Source organism: Pholcus phalangioides, unplaced genomic scaffold (genome assembly GCF_987345545.1).
Source record: "Pholcus phalangioides strain wild (caught in Gottingen) unplaced genomic scaffold, Ppha-v1.0 ptg000022l_1, whole genome shotgun sequence".
Lineage (NCBI taxonomy): Eukaryota > Metazoa > Arthropoda > Arachnida > Araneae > Pholcidae > Pholcus > Pholcus phalangioides.
The window spans coordinates 7,826,957-7,847,761 of NW_028301615.1; the positions used below are offsets into that span (position 1 = coordinate 7,826,957).

General features: G+C 36.8%; 1 protein-coding gene across 4 annotated transcripts in view; it reads right to left on the bottom strand.

Moving 5' to 3' along the window:
• Nucleotides 1-20,805, bottom strand: part of LOC149069414 (WD and tetratricopeptide repeats protein 1-like) — a 530,664-nt gene that overhangs the window by 52,727 nt on the left and 457,132 nt on the right. For all 4 annotated transcript variants that reach the window (XR_016195038.1, XM_089249200.1, XM_089249199.1 and 1 more), the window contains one exon: nt 12,430-12,634. Coding sequence is in view for 3 of the 4 variants with exons in the window: in XM_089249200.1 (XP_089105326.1) it covers nt 12,430-12,634 (205 nt within the window). In the remaining variant the exon portion in view is untranslated. The remainder of the gene's footprint in view (nt 1-12,429; nt 12,635-20,805) is intronic.

The window sequence follows — 20,805 nt, forward strand, 5'->3', positions numbered from 1 at the left end:
GTTACAAAAAAAAGCCAAGGACAATTCGTTTGCGATTTTACAAAAAGTATTGAAATGGGAAACGTATCCACGCGAATTTTTTTTTGGGAGGGGGGGGGGAGCTGGGCCGGTCCTTCAGAATTATTGGAGGGGGCTTGGGCCCGCTGGCCGGGTACAAGTTTACGCCTACGGCTCCGTGGATTTTTGAAGACTGAACACACCCCGCTTCACAACTCAGAGAGATATCAAAGCGTACCGGGAGAACGGTGTGTGGTGGAATTTTTTATTTCACATAATCAACACTCCACAACAGGCAGATCATAATATACAATAAAAAATTAACTATAAAATCAACATAACCTTCTGAAGTTCTTGAGGAGTCGAGGTTCTTGGTTCTGGTCGAGAGGCCTTTGAAAAATTATCATTTATTTTTTGTTTCCTATTTTTAATCAATATTATAATTCACTTGTTAATTTGATTCTATGTTCTACTCCCACCCCCAGTCGAGTTTTGCAGTAGAGGCTCGAAAAATGTTTCGGCATCGGCCCTGAAGATCTGTTATGAATGGACATTTAGAATGTACTGTTTTTTCCCAATATTTTTCAAGAAAACATGGGGGGGGGGGGCTAAAAGTTATTTGTTCTCCCGTATATACGGGACTCAAGCGTGTACGAAGGAGAGGGAGGTTGCATCGCAATAGTTTTTCAGTAATTACTGGGGGGGGGGGGAGGGGCTCAGTGCTCTTACGAAATATATTGCGCAGGAGGCTCAAATGGCCTTAATCTCTAGGTTCTGGCACCTATTCTTCATAGAGCGTAATTTTTTATTTCGGTTTCAATATCATTGCTTTCCAATTCCCCTCCTCCCCCACCATGCATCTTTGGGCTTCTTTTCATGTCGGCGCCATGCACCCCCTCCCCTTCCCGGTCGCAGTGAGCAAAAGAAAAGACACTCAGTATTTGCCAGGCAAACAAGAAAGACATCTCCCCACTGAAAGAAACTTTGTCAGTTGTGCCTTCTGGCAATTGGCACGGAGGGAAGGTTCAATTAGGGATTGAACGGGAAGAAATGAAATAAACGTATATTGTCATGGAACAAGAAAGGCAAAGACCATCCAGAGTTTTTAAAAGAAAAGAAAATTTAAGAAAAACTAAAATTTTTTGAGCAGATTGTTTCCATTAACTAATTCATAATTAACACAACTTTTAGTTAAAATTTTTTTCATCATTGCAAAATGAGGAAACCATATTCATACGAATTTTTGGGGGGGACTGAGCCGGGTCTTCAAAAATGTTGGGGGGGGGGCCCATGGGCCGGATACAAGTTTATGCCTATGGTTGGATTGTGCTGGGGAGAACACCCCCTCCCTGGCACTCATACACTCGAGCATAACTCTGTAACAATAGTTGAAAACCCCTGAGAAATTTGAAACCCCAATCTCTTAATTTATTAAACATGTTATATATTTTATTTGCATTTGTATATTTATATAATAGAAATTGTCATATATTGTCTTATCTTTTATTTTATCCAAGGTGAGGCTGATTAAAGGACACGCCATATTAACATACACCATTTATTAATGAAAACATAATGAGAACAATCTTGATTAATAATTAATGTATAGAATATAGACAAAGACACAACGCAGCAACTGGCAATGTGACCGGGATTGATACAGGATGTAAACACACACATGGACGATCTTGACCACTGTCTTTATATCTCGTTGCCAGATACAACAGTTCTCCCACGCTTAATTGAACAGTTAATCTGTTACATACTCTTGCAGGTATGATGGAGATCTGTGTTGACCTACGAAGCTGGATATCAGGTTGGTCTGTAACTGGTTCGTGTTGGCTGTTTCTTGGTTGCGGTTGAATATCTGAATTCTGGGAGTAATGAGATTGTTGCTGATACATTCCTGGATAATAAAAGTCTTGCCATCTGGGTTGTTGTTGAATCTGTTCATCAGAATCCTCACTATCATTAAATTTGGTAGTTGATAAGAATGAGACTGACTTTTTCGGAACCTCTGTTCTTCTCAGTTGATCAATGTGCCTTTTGAAAGAATTTTGAAATTTTGAAAGAAAACATCATCCAACTTCACTTGATAGTGAAGCTTTCCGAATTTCTGAATGGCAGTACCAAGTTTCCATACAGTTCGATTGTTGATATAACATCGGGCTTGTATTCTGTCTCCCACGCTTAATTGTCTGGACTTGATTGTGTGTTCAGTGTTCTTAGTGTGTTTCCTGGGTTGAAAAGCATAGAATCGAATACGGATATACGGCAAATACATTTCAGCCGGAGTTTTAGCATTTGCCAATGGAGTGGCTCGATATCAAAAAACTATTTCTATCACTTTCGCATGCATTGAATTTGGCTCATTAGACATTGTTTTCAATCAATTTTTCAATGTCTGTACATTTCGCTCGGCCAAGCCATTAATAGCAGGATGTCCAGGTGCAATAAGCTTCTGAAAGATTCCATTTTTAGCACAATAAGATTTGAACTGGTCACTGACGAAAATTGTTGCGTTGTCTGAAACAATTGTGTGTGGATACCCGTGCACAGCGAAAATGTCAGATAAAATTTCAAGGGTTGAGGATGTAGAAGGTGCATTTCGACATATTTTGATCTCGGCCCATTTGGATTTTGCGTCAATAACGATCAAGAAAAAATTGTTCTGGAAAGGCCCAGCGCAATCAATGTGGATCCGGTTCCAATTTTCCTTTGGTTCGTCCAAAGCATGGACTTGCACTTTTGAAGGATTTGTCTTGATCTGTACACACTGTTCGCATGATCTGGATAAATGATGTTCAATATCTTTGTCGATTCCTTTCCAATAAACGTATCTTCGAGAAAGTTATTTCATTTTTGTGATGCCAATGTGTGTTAGATGCAGTTCATTTAAAACAGATTTCTGTAGTATTTTCTGAATTACTGCTCTCTGTCCTTTGAATAGGATTCCGTCTTCTAAGGTGTATTTATAAGAAAGTTCAGGATCTTTGAATTTTCTGTTTGATTTTCGATAAATTTTCATCAGAGTCAGTTGCTTTTTTGATCAAGGCGGCATTCAATACTTTGTCGATATTTCATTAATTGATGCCATACACTCTTGATTGATCTCGTTGTTGATAGCCATGTCACTAGACGTCTCTTTCTGCACAACTGGAGCCCTGGAAAGGCAATCGGCATCTTCTGAAGAACACCGGACGCCTTTCTCTTCTGTTCCTTGATGTGATCTTCCCAGCTAAGTTGCTTATCGATAAAGACACCTAAATAACATAGCACGTCAGTTTTCTTGATGGCTTTTCCTTGGAACCAGATAGTGGGAGGCCTCTTCTTTGATATCCACAAGAATTCTGTCTTAGCCATACAGAGATTGAGCTTATGCATGTGCAGCCAATTTGACACTGTTCTGAGGGCTTCCTCTGCTAGATCGCCTGATCGCTTGACAGTAGGGGCAGATGCAATCACCAAAAGGTCATCCGCATAACCCTGAACTTTGACATGTGACTACCCGTCTGGTTAAATAATGTTGATGACAGTTTCCAATCAATCCGCACTTGTGCTAGGTGGCAGGTGTGGTAGAGCTGTCACTGCAGGATAGTGTCAAACTGCATGCTTGCCCTATCATTTAGTTGCCCAAACATCTAGTTATGGTCCTGGCATTATGACTGTCTAACCAAGAATTTTTGTGAAATTTTTGACGTGCGTGAAAATTATCGTCAATGATAAAAAACAAAATCATTTTAATTTTTTGGGTTTCCTTAACCTCTTTACGGAACTAAACATTTCGGTTTGAAACAAATGGAAGGAATTTATTGGAGCTTCCCCCCCCCCCTCCTCCTTCATTTTCTTCCTTTGGCCCGGAGTCATCTGTTGTGGCTCACAACTTCAAATCTTATTTTGTAAAAATGAACCAAGCGACACTTCCATATCGTTCAAGAGACCCTGTTGCACAGATTTATGTCATTTAAGTGGCTTGCGTCACATTCGCAGATCACCGCGGCACAGTTCCAGATTACCCAAGTTACCCCAGCTGCTGTTCCACTTCACTTAAATAACCTGTGGCACATTCCTAGATCACTTAAGTGACTCACAGCAGAGCCCCAGATCACTCAAGTACCCGTGGCACATTCCTTGATCAGTAAATATGTCGCAGGATATTTACAGATCGCTGCAGCACGATTCCAGAGCACTCAATTGACCCATGGAACTCGTAAAAGATCACTCAAGTAACCTGCATCACGGTTTCACATTCTCTAAGGGCCCCGTATTCACCGACATGGTTTAAACTGTAGTCACAATTTTTTGATAAGAGATCGACAGGGATTGGTTAAATTCAGGTTTTTAACCAATCTATATTGATCTCTTATCAAAAAATTGCGACTACAGTTTAAACCATGTCGGTGAATACGGCCCTAAGTATACTACTATTACTAAACCAGACATGTAAATCGTCCATATTCCTCTGCGGAACCTCTAACGAATTGGTACATGTTGGAGTGTACGTGTAGTGAAACCTGGCGTGAAGTTTCGTTTCTGTGTAATGCTTGTTATATGTGTAGCGCTGTCATCTGCCACCAGCTCTTTAAGTATACTGCGGCACATTCCCAGATCATTTAGGTGACCCGCGGAAAATTTACAGATCACCGCGGCACAGTTCCAGAGTACTCAATTGACCCAGACATATTTACAGGTCAGCTTAAGTGACCCGCGACACATTTCGAAATCAATGAAATGGCCAACACTTTACTGAATGTTGAACACTGCTGATGTAACACCTCCTGGAGTTACATTACACCCGAAGGATACAACGATTAGAATGGCCTGCATATTATGTTCATGAATTTTTTTTCATAGACAACGGCAGTCGTCAATAGCATACACATGAACCTAGTTATGCCTTAAAACAGACATACTAAACAATGGCATCTCAGAGTTATCTTATGTGGCCCATTACGAATAGCAAAACCACACAAGTGGCTCACAAACGACCATCAAATCATTTAAGTAGGACTCATTTCCAGATTTCAGTGGCCAGCGGCACTTTTCCAGATCATTTACGCTGCCAACGGCATATATACAGATCACCTAAGTGACCCCAAGCACATTTCCAAATCACTTGAGCGACACGCAGCAAACCCCCAGTTCACTTAAGTGGCTCGTAGCTCAGTTGCAGATTACTGTAAATGTCTGGAGGCACATTTACATATCATTTAAGTGGCCCGCGGCACGCTTCGAGATCATTTGAGTGGCTCGCAGCACACATATCACCTAATGGTCTGCAATACATTAACACTTTAAGTGGCTCGATGAATTTTTTATAGATTATTTTAAAGGCACTCTTGACACATTTTTAGACCACTCAAGTGGCCCGCTGCACACTTTCAGATTATCCAAGTGACTTCCCCAGTAGCACAACGATATAGTACAATATTTGGACCATATCGTTATATATCGAAATGTCAGAGGAATATCAGATGTCATAACTATGATATAGAACGCTCTCGTCTTATATGGTGCAAATTATTTATGATGTTAATCGATCAAGTCTATAATTTTTCAGCCGAATATGTATTTGATTCCATGTGAATAATCTCTACTTTGAAGGACAACAACTTGGGACAATAAATTATTTTAATATAGTTTGAAAAACATAATCTATATCGTGAACCTGACAAAGATCTATATCAGATTCTCAATATAGACCTGATATAGATCTATCAAAGAAGACATAGCTCTATATCCTGAACATGACATACATCTATATCGTGAACCTGACAAAGATATATATCAGATACACAATATGCTGATATATCACCATATTGTGTGCCTTTAAATGAAAATATTGCCTTCAAATGAAAATTTGGGGAAAATTTAAAGTCGAGCGTACAATTTTTTGTTTGAATTGAAATTAAAAACGTTTGAATGAATAATTTTTCATATGAAATTGTGATTTTAATAGGATTAATTATATTGATATATCAAAATCATTTCGTCAGTTATAATTGAATCCTTACTGTGTATGTTTTACATCGTAGATGTTGGTATTTTAGGAGGAGCGAGAACTTATCCATATTACAACTTAACTCAACTTTTTGTGAACAGTGTGGGGCCACTTCATTGATTTGAAAACGTGTCGCGGGCCACTTAAGTGATCTAGAACAACGCCGCAGATTATTTGCGATCTGTAAATGTGCTGCGGGTCACTCAAGTAATCTGGAAATGTGCCACGGGCCACTTGAGTGATCTGGAAATATGCCGCGGGTCATTTAAATAAGGTAGGAATGCGCCACAAACCACTTAATTTATCTGCAAGTGTACCGAGGCCACTTGAGGCACGCCATATTTAGGCCATGGGTTAAAAAATGCTTAAAAAAAGGGCCGTTCAAGCATTACGTCAGCAAATTTTTAGCGATTTTTGAGCCCTTCTCCCCTTGTTAGAAAGAGTCAGCAAAACTCTGATCCTCCCCCTTTCAGCAAAATTTCGTCAGCGCTCTGCCCCCACCTCCTAACGCATAGTGGGTGGATCAGAGATGCACGTGGGGCTTGTGGTCTTCCCCCCCCCCCCAGAAAATCAAAAAATATATTTTTTTAATAATTAAAATTTCGAGAGAAAATATCCTATTACAATGAATTTCAGTTAATTTCAATGTTATTTGAAGGCCAAGAACTCAAATTTTTTAAGAAATTCATTGCGACCCTACCTATAAGCCCATAGGTAACCCTTGATCCGCGGTAAACACTTGGCCTGTACGACCCAAATGTGGCCTGTCCCTTTCAAACCTAATTTTGTAAAAATGAACCAAGCGGCACATTCACAGATCGCTTAAGTGACCCGTGACATAATTCCAGACCATTTAAGCGATCCGTGGCACATTTATAGATCCCCTGAGTGACATGTGACACAGTTTTAGAGCATTGGCGCGGTCACAAGTGCTGTTCTATAACACTCAAGTTATCTGCGGCCCACTCCCAAATTACTTAAGTGATCCGCGGCATAATCACGGATCAATTGTATGACGCGCGACACAGGACCAGAGCACTTGGATCCGCGAAGTACTTAGAGATCACTAAAGTGGCTCTGTAGAAGACTCAATAGGGAGGATGTTAGTTCAGGTGCCCACAAACTAGCGAAAAGTTTTATTCGTTTTTGGCGCACCGAGTAAGACGTCATTAAGAATATTTCATATTTGTATAAAGGGTGGGTGCTGAAGTAAACATCATCCTAACACCCCTCTCCGTCATCAGTTAGCAAATCGGAACGCCTCTCCCACTCCCACCATCGATGCTGACGTAATACTTACTCCGAAGATAAAGAAACCTGAAAATTATTTCTGAAGGTTAAAAGAAACTGGGTTTAGCGTGCGGCTAATCGGATCCCCCCGTAAAGCCGAGTTTTCTTAGGAGCAGGTTTTCTACGCCGCGCGCAACGTGAATCACCCAGCGCGACACGCCGTCCACTCACCAATAAGAAAAGCACTGTTTCCTACAGAGCACAATACGGCTCACGACAACGCTTTACGTCGGGCATGATTGGCCAACCGATATTTACGGCAACCGATCTCCCAAACAGATTCGCTTTCCCTACTGGACTTCAGTTTTTAGCACTTTGACTATATGGCGCGGGGGCGAAAAGATACAGTTATTGTCATCCCCTGCTCCCGTAGAAGTAGAGTAGTGAGATATTGGCCGTAAATAAAAGGAAGGAAGGGATAAAATAGGAATAGTAGGAGAGAATTAGAATAAAATAGGGCAACTGCGACGAAAGTAGGAAAATAGGAGGACATTTCTAAAAAATAGGGGCGCTGCGAGGTCTGATATTGTTATATCGAGGTTTCACTGCATATTTAAATTAAATAATAAAATATAATTGTGTGTGTAATAAATATTATTACGTTTCGAGATATGATTATGTGATTTGTATATAATTTTATGCAATACAATAGAGCTCCCCTATGGGCCAGTTAAGAGAAAAATTGGTTAGGCGATATATGGCTTTCCCATAGAAACTTGCCTAGGACCAGAAGGGTGAGCAAAATTAATCTTTTTATAGCCTCTTCTTCAAAATTACAAGTGGGGAGGGATGTCAAAATATGTTCTTGCCTCAGCTGATCAAGCATTTAGTTGCGGCCCTGATGGCTAGTGTTCAATCTAAACCAATCGTCTCTCGATTAACGATAATACGTTATTATACTTTATTAACGATAATATTATGGTTTATTTCTTCGTCCGCAGAATATCGTTACATCGAGATTTCACTGCAGTTTTATCATGCACAATACTAGCTATAATACCCGGCGCTGCCTGTGTTTTCTTTATTTATTGGGAGGATTGGAAAAGTGACAAACCATTACAAAGGAATAAATATATAATACTGGCAGGATTGCGAGAAGTGACAAACCGCATTGTAAAGGCATATGCATGTGTAAAACGCATTACTAGGGAGCCACGGTAACCGAAGTAAACATTCCGAAAGTGATTGTTGAGGCCCAGAAAACAGTGTTGCCCGACGGTTTTTCGTCCATTTCGGGCACCCGCCCTTCTCTGATGAACTTTTGAAGTAGCCTATCGTTCAATCCAGGCCCTGTTTGGTATATATCCAAACTTTGGCGACGATCGATCTAAAATTGTGGATTTGTATAGAGAGCATACACACAGACAGAAAATCAATTTTATATATATAGATATACATGCACAGTATCAAATTTATCCTTAGTTTCTTTCAGATAAGATATCCACCACATCTCTATAGTTTCGTTGTTCACCAAGCAAGCAAGTATACTCATACTACACCAAATGAAACTACTATAGAGTCTCTACATGACGAACCACAGTTTGAAATGTGTTTTACACAAAACAAAATTTCTATCCAAATGTTTAATTTTCCTTTCATTTAGAACATCAATGATTATTCCTATAACGTACTGGTTCTCAAACTGTGTGCCTCCAACCTTTGTCAGAGTGTGAGGTTTTCGGAAATATTCTTTGTTAAACAACTCTGGGGAGCTGGTGGAGCTCGCGGGTTAAGCAGTGAATAGGGGAAAAGGGTGCCTCAGGTGAGAAAAGTTTTGACACCCTGATCTAATGTAAAGTTATTCCATGCAATGGTTTTTTTGATAAAACGAAGCGATTCCGTTATGCCAGGCGATTCACTACAGGCGTCCAAAAATAATAAATGAATTTAGTGAATTAAAGAGTTAATAAACTAATAATACTGAAACCGGCCTGAAAAATTGAACTGAAATAATTCAAATATTTATGTTCACTTCATCTATTCAACTGAGCAACTTGACAATTCTGTTACAGTCGTTTATACGACGTCCAATAGGCCGAGTCAAAACGTTTTATGAAAAGTTTTATGTGTAAGTCGAAGTGAATACCTGAGCCTTTTTAAAAAATTATCTCCCTCCCATATATATATATATATATATATACACATAGGAAATTTAATCACATTTCAAATCATTTAAAGAAATAAAATTTAGCACAACACACATTACCTTTGCGGCACGACATTGGGTACAAAATCGCAACAAAATCTTCTCGACTTGAAAAAATTTCCCTATCTTGGACTTTTTTTTTGTGGCAGTAGATGATTTTCAATCAGGAGCTTGTTCTTTGGTTTTGTTTCTCTGCTTTATAATCGTTTCAAAAAGTTGAAACGAAGATATTCAACTGGTTTGCAAGATGAACTTTCGTTATCAATTTAAAATTCTTCTAAAATTTAGTTTTTTTTAGAGAGAGAGACATTACGAACGACAGATTTGACGCAGTCAGCAAGCAGTGCCGTCTGAACGCATGGCCCCACCCGAGCATGGCCTGGGAACTAACTGAAATTTTTGAGAATTCTCCAGGTTGGGACTCAGAAAAATCAATTGGCCCGGGGGCCCATGAGGTTCTTACGATGGCCCTGTCAACAAACGAAGCACCACATCGAAAGAAAATTCTACAGGAAATGATCGAAAGAACTTACTGTGCATGTGTACCATATCTGTATTTTCGGCAGACCTGTACCCCACCCAATGCTTACAGTAGACTTTCTCACCCTCTCAGGATAATGTTGAAAACATAGGGAGAGAAAAAATTCTGAAAGGACGTATGGCCATCAAAACAATTGAAATCCATTTCTTCAAGACTCTCCACATCTGTGTATTCTCAGAAAGAGGCAATAAACAAATCACAAGCGTCCACTCCAAATGGTCATCAGCCATCTCGTTGACAATTTTCATATACGCAGCAATCACCCTAAAATTTATGTCTTTTGCGGTGACAATATGCAAGAACTGTTGCAGCAACGCTTTTTCACTGCATACAAAAATTTTGTGCGCATTTGATGTGGATATAAATTATGTTTTTCTTTTTTCAAAAATTTCAGAGTTTGAGTCGAAGTGAAAACGTCGAATAATTGAGGTTTCAAATTAAATAAATGAATGAAATATTTTAACATTAAAATGTATTTGTTGTATTGCTGTTTAAAATGTATTGTTGCCAAACTCTTCGGACATACATTTATTATAGTAGTTAACTCTTAATGCTCAAAATAAAAATTTAACAAAAATTTACATTTTTAGCTTTGCTTACCGTTCTTTTGGGCTAGAACCGTAGGATTCATCCAAAAATTAATCCTTTATGTATGCAAACTCGTTCCACAATTTTACTAAAAGATTTCAAACAACCGTATTTTTGCAGACGCCAACCGTAAATATTTTTCTGTTCAATCGATCCAACAAAATGTCGTCTGTGAATAGAAGTTCTGAGGGGAGATGATTCTAGATATTCTAGAAACATTGGGGAGATGTGTCCTCAAGACAGTACAGCAAATAAAAAAGGCCGATGCGAAAAATGTAGCTTTTTTTTCCAGAAGCAAGGAAAAAAAAGGTTTGTTCGGACTGGGAGAGGATTATTAGAGGGGCCGTGAGCGAAATCACGTGATTCAGTACACACGTCATTACAGCGATTTCGTACAATACTTTTCGTGGGAAAACACTTTAAACGAGAAATCTCGATGTGTATCAATCAGAGTTGGCACCAAAGAGTCCCAAAATAAGTCGCAATAAGGAGGAAAACCTTATATGCGGGATCCACTGTATTTCGTACAAAAGCTTGCAGCACAGCTTTCTCAGTATCATAACGAGAGTGGGGCTGGTGGAGCTTCAGGCCTGGGGCCTGGACCATTTTTGTCATTTTTTGTATTTGTTTCGCACTATTAGTTCACTACAGAGGGGGGGGGGGGGGGTCTGCTGAAGAGCGCAGCCTACGGGGCCCCTGTTCCAGGATGTTGGGGGGGGGGGGTGTTATGTGGTTTATTGGCACCCAAAGGCAATTTCACTGTGGAATACGACGTGTGTTTACGCCAATTTTCATTCTATCCAGACATTATCTCCTTCTACAAACTGAAACAGCAGAGGTCGCGCGGTCGCCCTGAGGACACACACAAAATGCTGGTGTCCTTGACCATCACAATGCCTTTTTTTCCTTCCTAGGAGAATGACTATATATTCTAGAAACTTTGTGCCACCCAAGAGGGGGGGGGGGCCCTTGTACAATGTTCTTTTCTTCGTTTCCGTTTGTTTGTTTGTTTTTTCGTTTACTTGTACATGTGTGTAGTTAAAAAAAATTTCAATGAGAATAGAAGGTACGTATTTCAAGATATCCGTCCATACGACTGCAAATTGTTATGACTGATATTTTCCTATGGAACATATCTGAAAGAAAAAAAATCGGAAAGACCTTTCCACGGGCCCCCCTGACTCCCGGGCCCCAGGGCTGGAGCCCTGTCAGCCCCCCCCCTGTGGGGGGCCATAGTTACAATATAAGTATTTCATGTTTAAAAGTGCTGTCATCGCTCTTCTTTATTGAAAATTAAAGTGGCAGATGTCTCGATTTGAAACAATAAGTAGCAGGAACATAAGAATTTGGAATTACATTTCAAAAAGGGGGAAAGGTTCCATCATTTATTATAAATATTATAAAAACAAAATAAAGTTATAACATTCACATTATATATGATATGAGGGTCTATCAAATCTTCATTATCTTAGGGCAGTGACTCTCAAACTTTTAATGCCTGTAGCTTCCACACCTAGTGACCATACTGACATGTTTAAAAAATAATTGTATGAGTTGAAGTTCGGTTCCTTCTTGCAAGTGAAAATGAACAACCGTTATCCTCTGCTCGGGGTGCCCTTGACAAAGTTGGGCGATGTTCTTGGTAGTCACAACAAACAAATTGATAACCATTGTCTTAGCCTTTAACCCATTAACGACGACTTTGATTTTTTATAAACAAAAAATTAGAGGAACCACTTCCACCATTTATTGGCAAAAAGAAAAAGCTTAAAATTTAGAATGGCAAATTTTCTTACCAACCAGCATTAATAGCCCGAGATAAATTGAATATTGTTTCTATTCGTTCAGAAATATGTTGTAACTTACATTCCAAAAAAATTTGCTTCTTTAATATCTGTTGTTGTATTACAGTGCCCACAGAAGCGTAGTTCATAATCATATGCAGATGACTGCCACATTCTCTCTTTTTCTGAAAACACAAGCCTGCTGTGTCGTGGACTTGATAAATTTGTACTACTGGTCGATTTTGATTCAGATGAGGATATATCATTGTTGCCACAATCATCATTTCCTAAAAAAAATTTAATTGAAAAATTAAAAAAACTACCTTGACTAAATCAAAAAAAAATTACTCTTGACTTTCAGTTGAAAATCATTTCTAAGACTGCGTATGGCTTTCTTGGATGGAAAGCAATGTCTGACACATGTGAGACATGGATTTCCAGATATTATTGATGAAGGCTGAGGTATTCTGCTGCATTCCTGCGGAAGTGCGGAAGTTTGTCGGGATGATGGATGACCAGCAATCTTTCTCCCTAAAATGTCCCAAACATGTTCAATGGGATTCATGCAGTACCTTCTAGAGCAGGATGCCTTCACCCGCGATATTTTCGATGCTGTGACATCACCACACTCTGGCCTAAACGAGAAAGAAATTTTCTTCTTCTTGGCATTCTCCCCGACTGACGCTGCTTGCCCAAGTAATCGCCATTAAAACATCAGTTTGTACGCACGTGATCGCCGATAGTTAATTTAGAGATATTTTTCCAGAAATATGCCTGACAAGTGCTGTGTCCCGTATTGCAGAGGAAATTATCTGTTAGGACCAAAAGTATCTGTATTTTATTTTTCGAAATGTGAAGATATGAAGAGGAAATGGCTGAATGCCATCCAAAGAAAGGACTTCATACCCAATGATCACAGTAGTGTAAGTGCTCATTTCGCAACAAATCATACTGTTTTATTCTTTGAGAAAAATTAAAAAAAAAAAAAACCACGAAACGGAATGCAAAAAAATTAACTCCAATATTAAGAATAGAGATGGGACAAATAGTGATTCTGCGGAATAACAGAGTACCAATTATTCAGCTAATGTTTTGGCCAGATATCAAATATTTTGTGGCCGAATATTAATTTCTTTGAAATTCATCACAATTGTAAATGAAATTAGTGTTTTTAATTAAAAAATGAAATTATTGGTAATTTTAAATGATATTGAATTTTAAGTATGGAATTTTTTTACTTCAATAGATATTGAAAAACTGGTAATTGGGAGATATTGCCATCAGGGTTGTCATGATTTAAATCAACTGATTTTTTTTAAAAAAATCACTGATTTAAATCAATTTTTTTCAGATATGAAAAATTATCGGTTGTAATTGAATAAAATTATTTATGCAGCTCTAAACTGATTTAAATTTTTATTAAATTATTTTAAATATCAATTAATTTAAATATATTTTCAAATATTTTTATATTATAATATATATTAATATGCATATCAAATATCAGAGATACCACAGTCGTGCCAATTTAGCTGATAAATGGTTACCCAAGATTTACAGTGATGAAGTTAGAGGATGTAAAGTTGACTTAAAAAATCAAATTACATGCCGATGGATGGATATACATAATGAATACATTCTGTGTATTATCAAATGGTGTGGTAAAGCCATCCATGTTGATACTATTGCCACATCCGGCTTATCACATGCTGGAAATTATTTAGCAAATGTAGTTTTTAGCTCAGTGAATTCAACAGAAGAGAAAACTTCGAATGTAACATATCAAGTTTTGTTACTGCAAGTATGGTTTCTTCCAGAAAGACTCTGGATAAAAAGCTTGGCTTTTCGGGACTTACATATTGGTGCAGTGCCCACATTTTAAACTTGTTAGCCGACGATTTGGTTAAAACTGATGTAACAAAGTATATGTTACAAGTATATTTAGATAATTTCACAATCATTTCTCAAAAGCATGGTATCATGTGTAAGGTGGAAGTGTATTGGTCTTCCTGTAGAGGTATGACGGAATGCTTATCGTGATTCTCTTGAATCTTATGTTAAAAATTTGTCAGTTGTTACCAAAGTTTGTGAAGACCACAGATCTCAGATAGTAACATCTCTAGTGAAATCTTAAATATTGATTCAAAAAGAAATGTCAAGGACATAATTGCGATTCTGAAGCCAATAGCCAAAATGAAAGATTTTGTACAAAGGAACACACACAAAACTGCTCCATAGCTGAATATGTATTGGCATGGGAAAAGCTGCAATTGAAGATAAAAGAAGCATACATCAAACAATAAAAAGGTTTTGTCATCAGAGTATAAAAATATATATGAACAATCATTAACAGATGCACATTTTGATGCATTCATTCCAAGCTAATAAGTGTTAACTTCTAATAGGGAATTAATGTCACAAAAGAAGAGAGAAATAAGGGTCTTGAATTAATCAAACAAAAATGTGACTCTGGTTTTTGGAAAAGTTAGAACCATTTTCATGCTAAAAAATTATTTTTTTTCACCCTAAGGTTGTTGATACAATGTCTGATTTTCAGTGGTCGAATAGTTTTTATAATGTTTTGGGTAAAGATACAATTACAGAGAGCGATATGTAATTTGTAAACACACCAACTACAGCCAAATCATTGATGCCTGTGTCGAAAGGATTTTTTCAAGGTGCAGTTCATTCCAAATAGCGAAATAGATTAAGAGTAGACAAAGCATTCAAACTAGTGTTTCTAATGAAACAAATGGACAATTATTCACACAAGGTAAAATTATTTAATACTTGATGCAAGATATCTATCTATTCAAGAAGTGTTTTCCTCCGTTTTCTTAATAAAATGTTCTGAAATATTTCACAAGTTCTTTATCTTTAGTTTGAAAATATTTTTTAAATAGTCATTATTTTTGTAAGTTAAAATTTCTTTAATTTTATATTCTTTAAAGAAAACATAGATTAATGATTATTTAAATCAAAAAAATCAACAACCCTGATTGCCATGATACTGACAATAAAATTTGACAATGATACATAGTATGTTAATATTACTCACAAAATGATTTTTGTTTTTAATTACAATTTCATATCCAATCAAGGCAATGTAAATCATTATTTACTCCTAACTCTAGTAATTTACCATATAATTTATGAACTAGTATTTAACTAGCTATAATAGTAGTATATTATATATAATTTAACAGCAGATTATTTGTCCCATCTCTTATGGAGAACAAGTAATGAAAAGAGTCTAAATTAATTTCATGTTATTACCAATAGCCATCAGTCTGATTATGCTTATTTCATGTCTAAGTATGTGAACTGCATTTTCTGGCCACAAATTTGGTAACAGAATCTTCGGCTTTTGACGAAAACAGTGGTAAGACTTTAACAGCTCCGTTGAAAATTAAGAGAAGAAAGAACGCTGTGCCATGCATCTTCGAAGGATATCCCTCAACTTCTATGGCACTTCCTATTGAATGAAGGTTATCTCCAAACTCCAAAAAAACGCAGAGAATGAACGCTTAAAAAAGGCTCTTGAGGAAAGTGTGACTGATGCAGCAACATATTCTCAACAGAGACAAATCAGCAGTATGGAAGATCTATAGCAATGTGTTGAAACATTTGATCTTGACAATTTTTATGAAGTGTTGAATCAAAAAGTGACAAATTTTGTGTTTATTATTTGGATATACAACCATATCCACAGATTTTGCATTCAGTGGTTGCAAGTAATCTTAATGTTTCTGTTTATCTAAAAAGTATTGCATTGAAAAAATTTAAAAATTTACCCTCCCATATAAGTTGACAAATTTCAATGACTTAATTGATATATTAGACACACTTAAAAGTATGAATCCTATGTGTGAGGAAAATTCCTCTAAAATAGATTTCTTAAATGATGCTCTGTCTTCTTTGAAGACTGATGAAAATGAATTACTGATAAATTTTATAAAGGAACAAATTAAGATTGGTCTTTGTGCAAAAAACAACTTGAAATACTCTAATGACATCACAGTATTTTTATTTTATACAAAAATTGCCACGTTTTTAAGACAAATAAATTCAATTGGTCGAATGGTCGACGCGTTTCGGCTCTTCAATGGAGAGCCGCCATCAGGACTTCGTGGTCAGAATTCACACGAATGAGTCGTGGAAGAGTGATGTTTACGTCTGGTCGTCCGAAGAGTTCGCCTTTGTATTTGCTGCGTCCGAGTGGTCTCTGGATGCGAATTGGGGAGCCATCTGTTGTAAAGTGTTGAAAGTTTTGTCACGACTGAGGTTAATAAAGCCTGCCCAAGCTGACGAAATAGGTGGTGTGTTTCTTCCATCATTAACGAGGAAATTCTGGCATGTTCTGATGAAGTATCCCTCGAGAAAATTCAATTCAGAATTGTGTGTTGCTTTTTTAAAAACAAACGCTTTATCAAAATCAAAATAATGTGAACGTTGCCAACAGTGTTGGGCAATAGCCGAATTATCCGTCCGTCCAAGGGCGTAAAGTTATTGAAAATGTTGGGGGGGCTCAAGCCCCATACAATGGAACCTCGTTTATTCGCCGCGTCGTATAAACAAGGTTTTTAAGCACGTCGCCGAACAGTCGGGTCAAAGCGTCGTATAAATGCAAAAATCGTATAACTGAAACGTTATCTCTACTTTACTCTTCCGCAATAATTTCCCTAAGAAAACTAAAAATTATTGTAATTCAAAACCATATTTCATGCAATTGAAATCATGAAAAAATTATATTACAAAAAAAATTACTCGAAATACAGCACTAAGATTGACATAACATTGCTGTTTCATAAACCTCAAGCACTCTTATGATGTTCCTTTCAAGATTTGAAATACAAAAATGCGTTATTTATAAACTTAAACAAAAAATTCGTCTGTGCTGTTCGACTTCTATATTCAAGAAAAAAGTCAATGAAGCATCGAGCTCAGCTCTTTTGAAAAAAATCAGTTCTGTTTTAAAGAACTGTTTTTGCGTGCATCTACGGTCAACAATCAACCTCCATTAGCAGTCAGTTCATTTCGGAACTTGCAACAGATATTGTAGAAGCCACCTCCATTCCGTGGTCACATCCGCAGGAACACTTTGAAAATTATTATAATTTTTTTCAAGGACTTTTAAAGACTTGAAAATGAACTTTTTCTCCAAGGATCTTCAAGGAGGGTACGAACCCTGTCCCTATATATCAGGGCTTGACAAATCTCGGGCTCCAGGTCACCATGGCGACTAGAAAATCTGTATCGGCACCAATCATTCTCTGCATGTGATTGCTAGAGTGGAATCATAGGATGACGAAAACAGTATGGCTTTTAACATGGGGGAGAGGGGGGGGGGGGTCTCCGTAAGTCCTGAAAAAATCTAAAAAACATCATTTCGGACCGTTTTTCTTCAGCAAAAACCATGCTTGGCTCTTCAGGAATATGGCTGTTTCCTACATAGTTTTTGATTTGTCAAGATCGGCTATATTCAAATGACATCAAAACAGGAATCATTCAATGTTTTAAAACAGTATTGAAATTTATACTCGATGAAAAATTCAAAAAGCATGGTCATATAGGCTTATGCAGCCAGAGCCGCTATCCTATAAACTGTTTGACAAATGATTTTACTTCATGTTCATTTCCTTTTCTCTTTAGAGGTGGAGGGGTGGGGAAGAGGACAAAATCACTGAAAATATTACGATTTGATATTTTGGTTTTTTGTTGGTCGGCATTTCTTAGAGCAGAAATACTTAATTGCGTTTCATTTGTGTTCAATAATGTGCATTTCAATGTAGTACAGGAGCACCGTATTTGATTTGCAAAAAATTCAATATAAACAAACAAAACAAAAATATTAAAATGTCTGAGTGAGTACAGTGTTTAAAGAGGAAAAATGCAACACCATACTGAGCTTTCACGTATTAATAATGAGAAAATTATTGCGTAATTAATGACAAAAGTTCGGTGTAGATAATATCTGATATGGTGATAATCTCATTATGAAATCAATGATGCAATAATTTTATTGCAACAATTAAAAAAATGTGAAGGAAGAGCAACTTTTTTGCGCATTAACCCTATATAGTCCCGTTGATTTTTGAATAGACATGGTAAATGATCAAAAAACACAAACAGGTTTTTTGGTATTTCAGAAAGTACATCCTTTAGTGTCATTTCAGTACAAGGTACAGCTATATAAGTACAATAATTTTTATCTATCTAGAAAAAGCTGATTCCTTGTTGGTGTCATATTTGAGAGCTGCCCCAATTTTACGTGCTCAGATTTATATTATAGCACCAAATTGAGGGAAATGGAAATAAAATTCAGGGACGAAACTATTCAACTTTGCTGAGCAAAATTCTATCTGTTTATAGATAACATTAAATTTAAGGCAGACTATATTTTACCCTTAATAAATTATTTTAGCTAGTTAAATCCAGTATAATTAATTAAATTGCTGTGATTATGTATTGTTTCAGTTAAAAATATGCTAACAGTGCCAATTTACATCGGTTTCTGGAAAAAAAATAATTTTCAATACGTTTTATGGAGAAGAACCATAGAGGGTATAAAAACAATGGTTTCGATTTTATTTGGCCAACATAGGTGATCAGTTGCTATTAATATTAAGGTGTGCCGCAGATAGCAAACGTTTAAAAATCCATTGGCATAGCAGCTCGCTTATTTTTGTTAACAAACACTTCAGTATTAGTATAATACTGAAGTCATACTGATATCAGTAAAAGTATAAATACTTTTTTTTAATTCATAAATCAGAAGGGGGAAAATCTTTGTTTACATATAATATCATGAGCGAGCGAAATATTATCTGAGCGAGTGCTTATTAACCGAAATTTTAGTATTTGTATAACACTTATATTCAACGTATAGTGTTTTTTTGCTCATATACTACTGATGTATGTAAAAAATTTCAACGTTGCAGGACCGGTAATTATTTTTGGTCAAGCATTATCTTATTTGCAATCATTTTCAATAAATCAATTGGTATCAGTTTTGACCATAAACACCCACGTGATAGATATGCCATTCATATTTTATCCTAAAAATTAATTTTAACAAAAATAACTTAATAATCTAACGATATAAAAATTTTCATTCATGTAATGCTGACCACGGCCTATCGAAAACCATGGTTTAAATCACCAGGAATAACCAAACATAGCAGCAATAGCAAACAGTTCGAATGAAACGCATATTTAAACTATTTAAACATTTCGTTGATTTAAAATAAATATTTCTTGTATCCTCATGTTGTTCATGTCAAATACTCACATTTAAATTTACGCAAAAAATACACACAAGAACCTAGTTATACAATTATATAGTTTCTGAACCGGTCCTAATTTCTGCATGAAGTGGCCCATTTAATTTAAACAGCACAGTATTTACTCTATTCGCTAATAAACTAAACATCTTTGACCCTATTTATGCAGGGTTATAATTGTCCACTTTTTTCTAGGGGCACTTCAAGTCAAAGGTCCTGACTTGCAGAAAAAACAAAAAATTTGGGTGTCATAAGATGTTTTTTTACACAAATTATTTTCGACTTATTTTGTTCCTTGTTATTAGAGACCACTGTTTAAGCAAAACAAATTTGAATAATCCAACTCGCAGTTTTCCAAACTTTTTGTTTCATCATCCTCTTCAGAATTTGTTTTTTTCTGAATCCCCCCCTCCCCGGACCTTTCCATGCCACCAAGGGGCGATATTGCCCATTATAGGATACTCTGATCTAACTGATCATAACTTCAATAACAATCTGTTCCCATTCTTCTAATCACTATCACCGAATATTATTACCAAAATCTCTTGTGTTGTCTGATCAATAATTTCATGGTCGGTTTTCTTTAACTTTTCGTAGTTTTGTAATTTCTGAACTCCGGATAATCCACCCTCGGATAATCGAGGTTCTACTGTACTTTCGATTTCTTTAGCAATCTTGTTCCAAACAATGTTTGTCGTAAAAGCTTTTGGCCTCAAGAATATCTGTATAAACATTTTATGCAATCGCAAAATTCCCAAAAAATTAGAGAAACTGCTAATGAGGTTGTACTTACCAAGATTATTGTTGCTCTGCTACAAATTGGGCTTTGATGATTCCTTCATCATGAAGGATGAGTAAGGATGCAACGATCGATCAGCGTTGACTTGAAAATTTGTAACATGAACACTCAACGATGACACTTGTATTCAAAAACAACTGGATGTTTCTTCCTCTTATATGCTATAGTTAATATGACAATCCTGTTTTCGGTATTGTCAACTCTGTACAGAAAAATTTCTCACGTCTTCGTGCGCAACCATTTGTCGGCAATTACCTTTTGTAACTACTATAGTTCTGCTGGTCAAATGGCAGCCGAATTCATCTTTTGTGAACATTTCGGATGTCTTTTATTCTTCGTTTTTTTCTCATGGTTAGTACATCTGGACAACATAAAA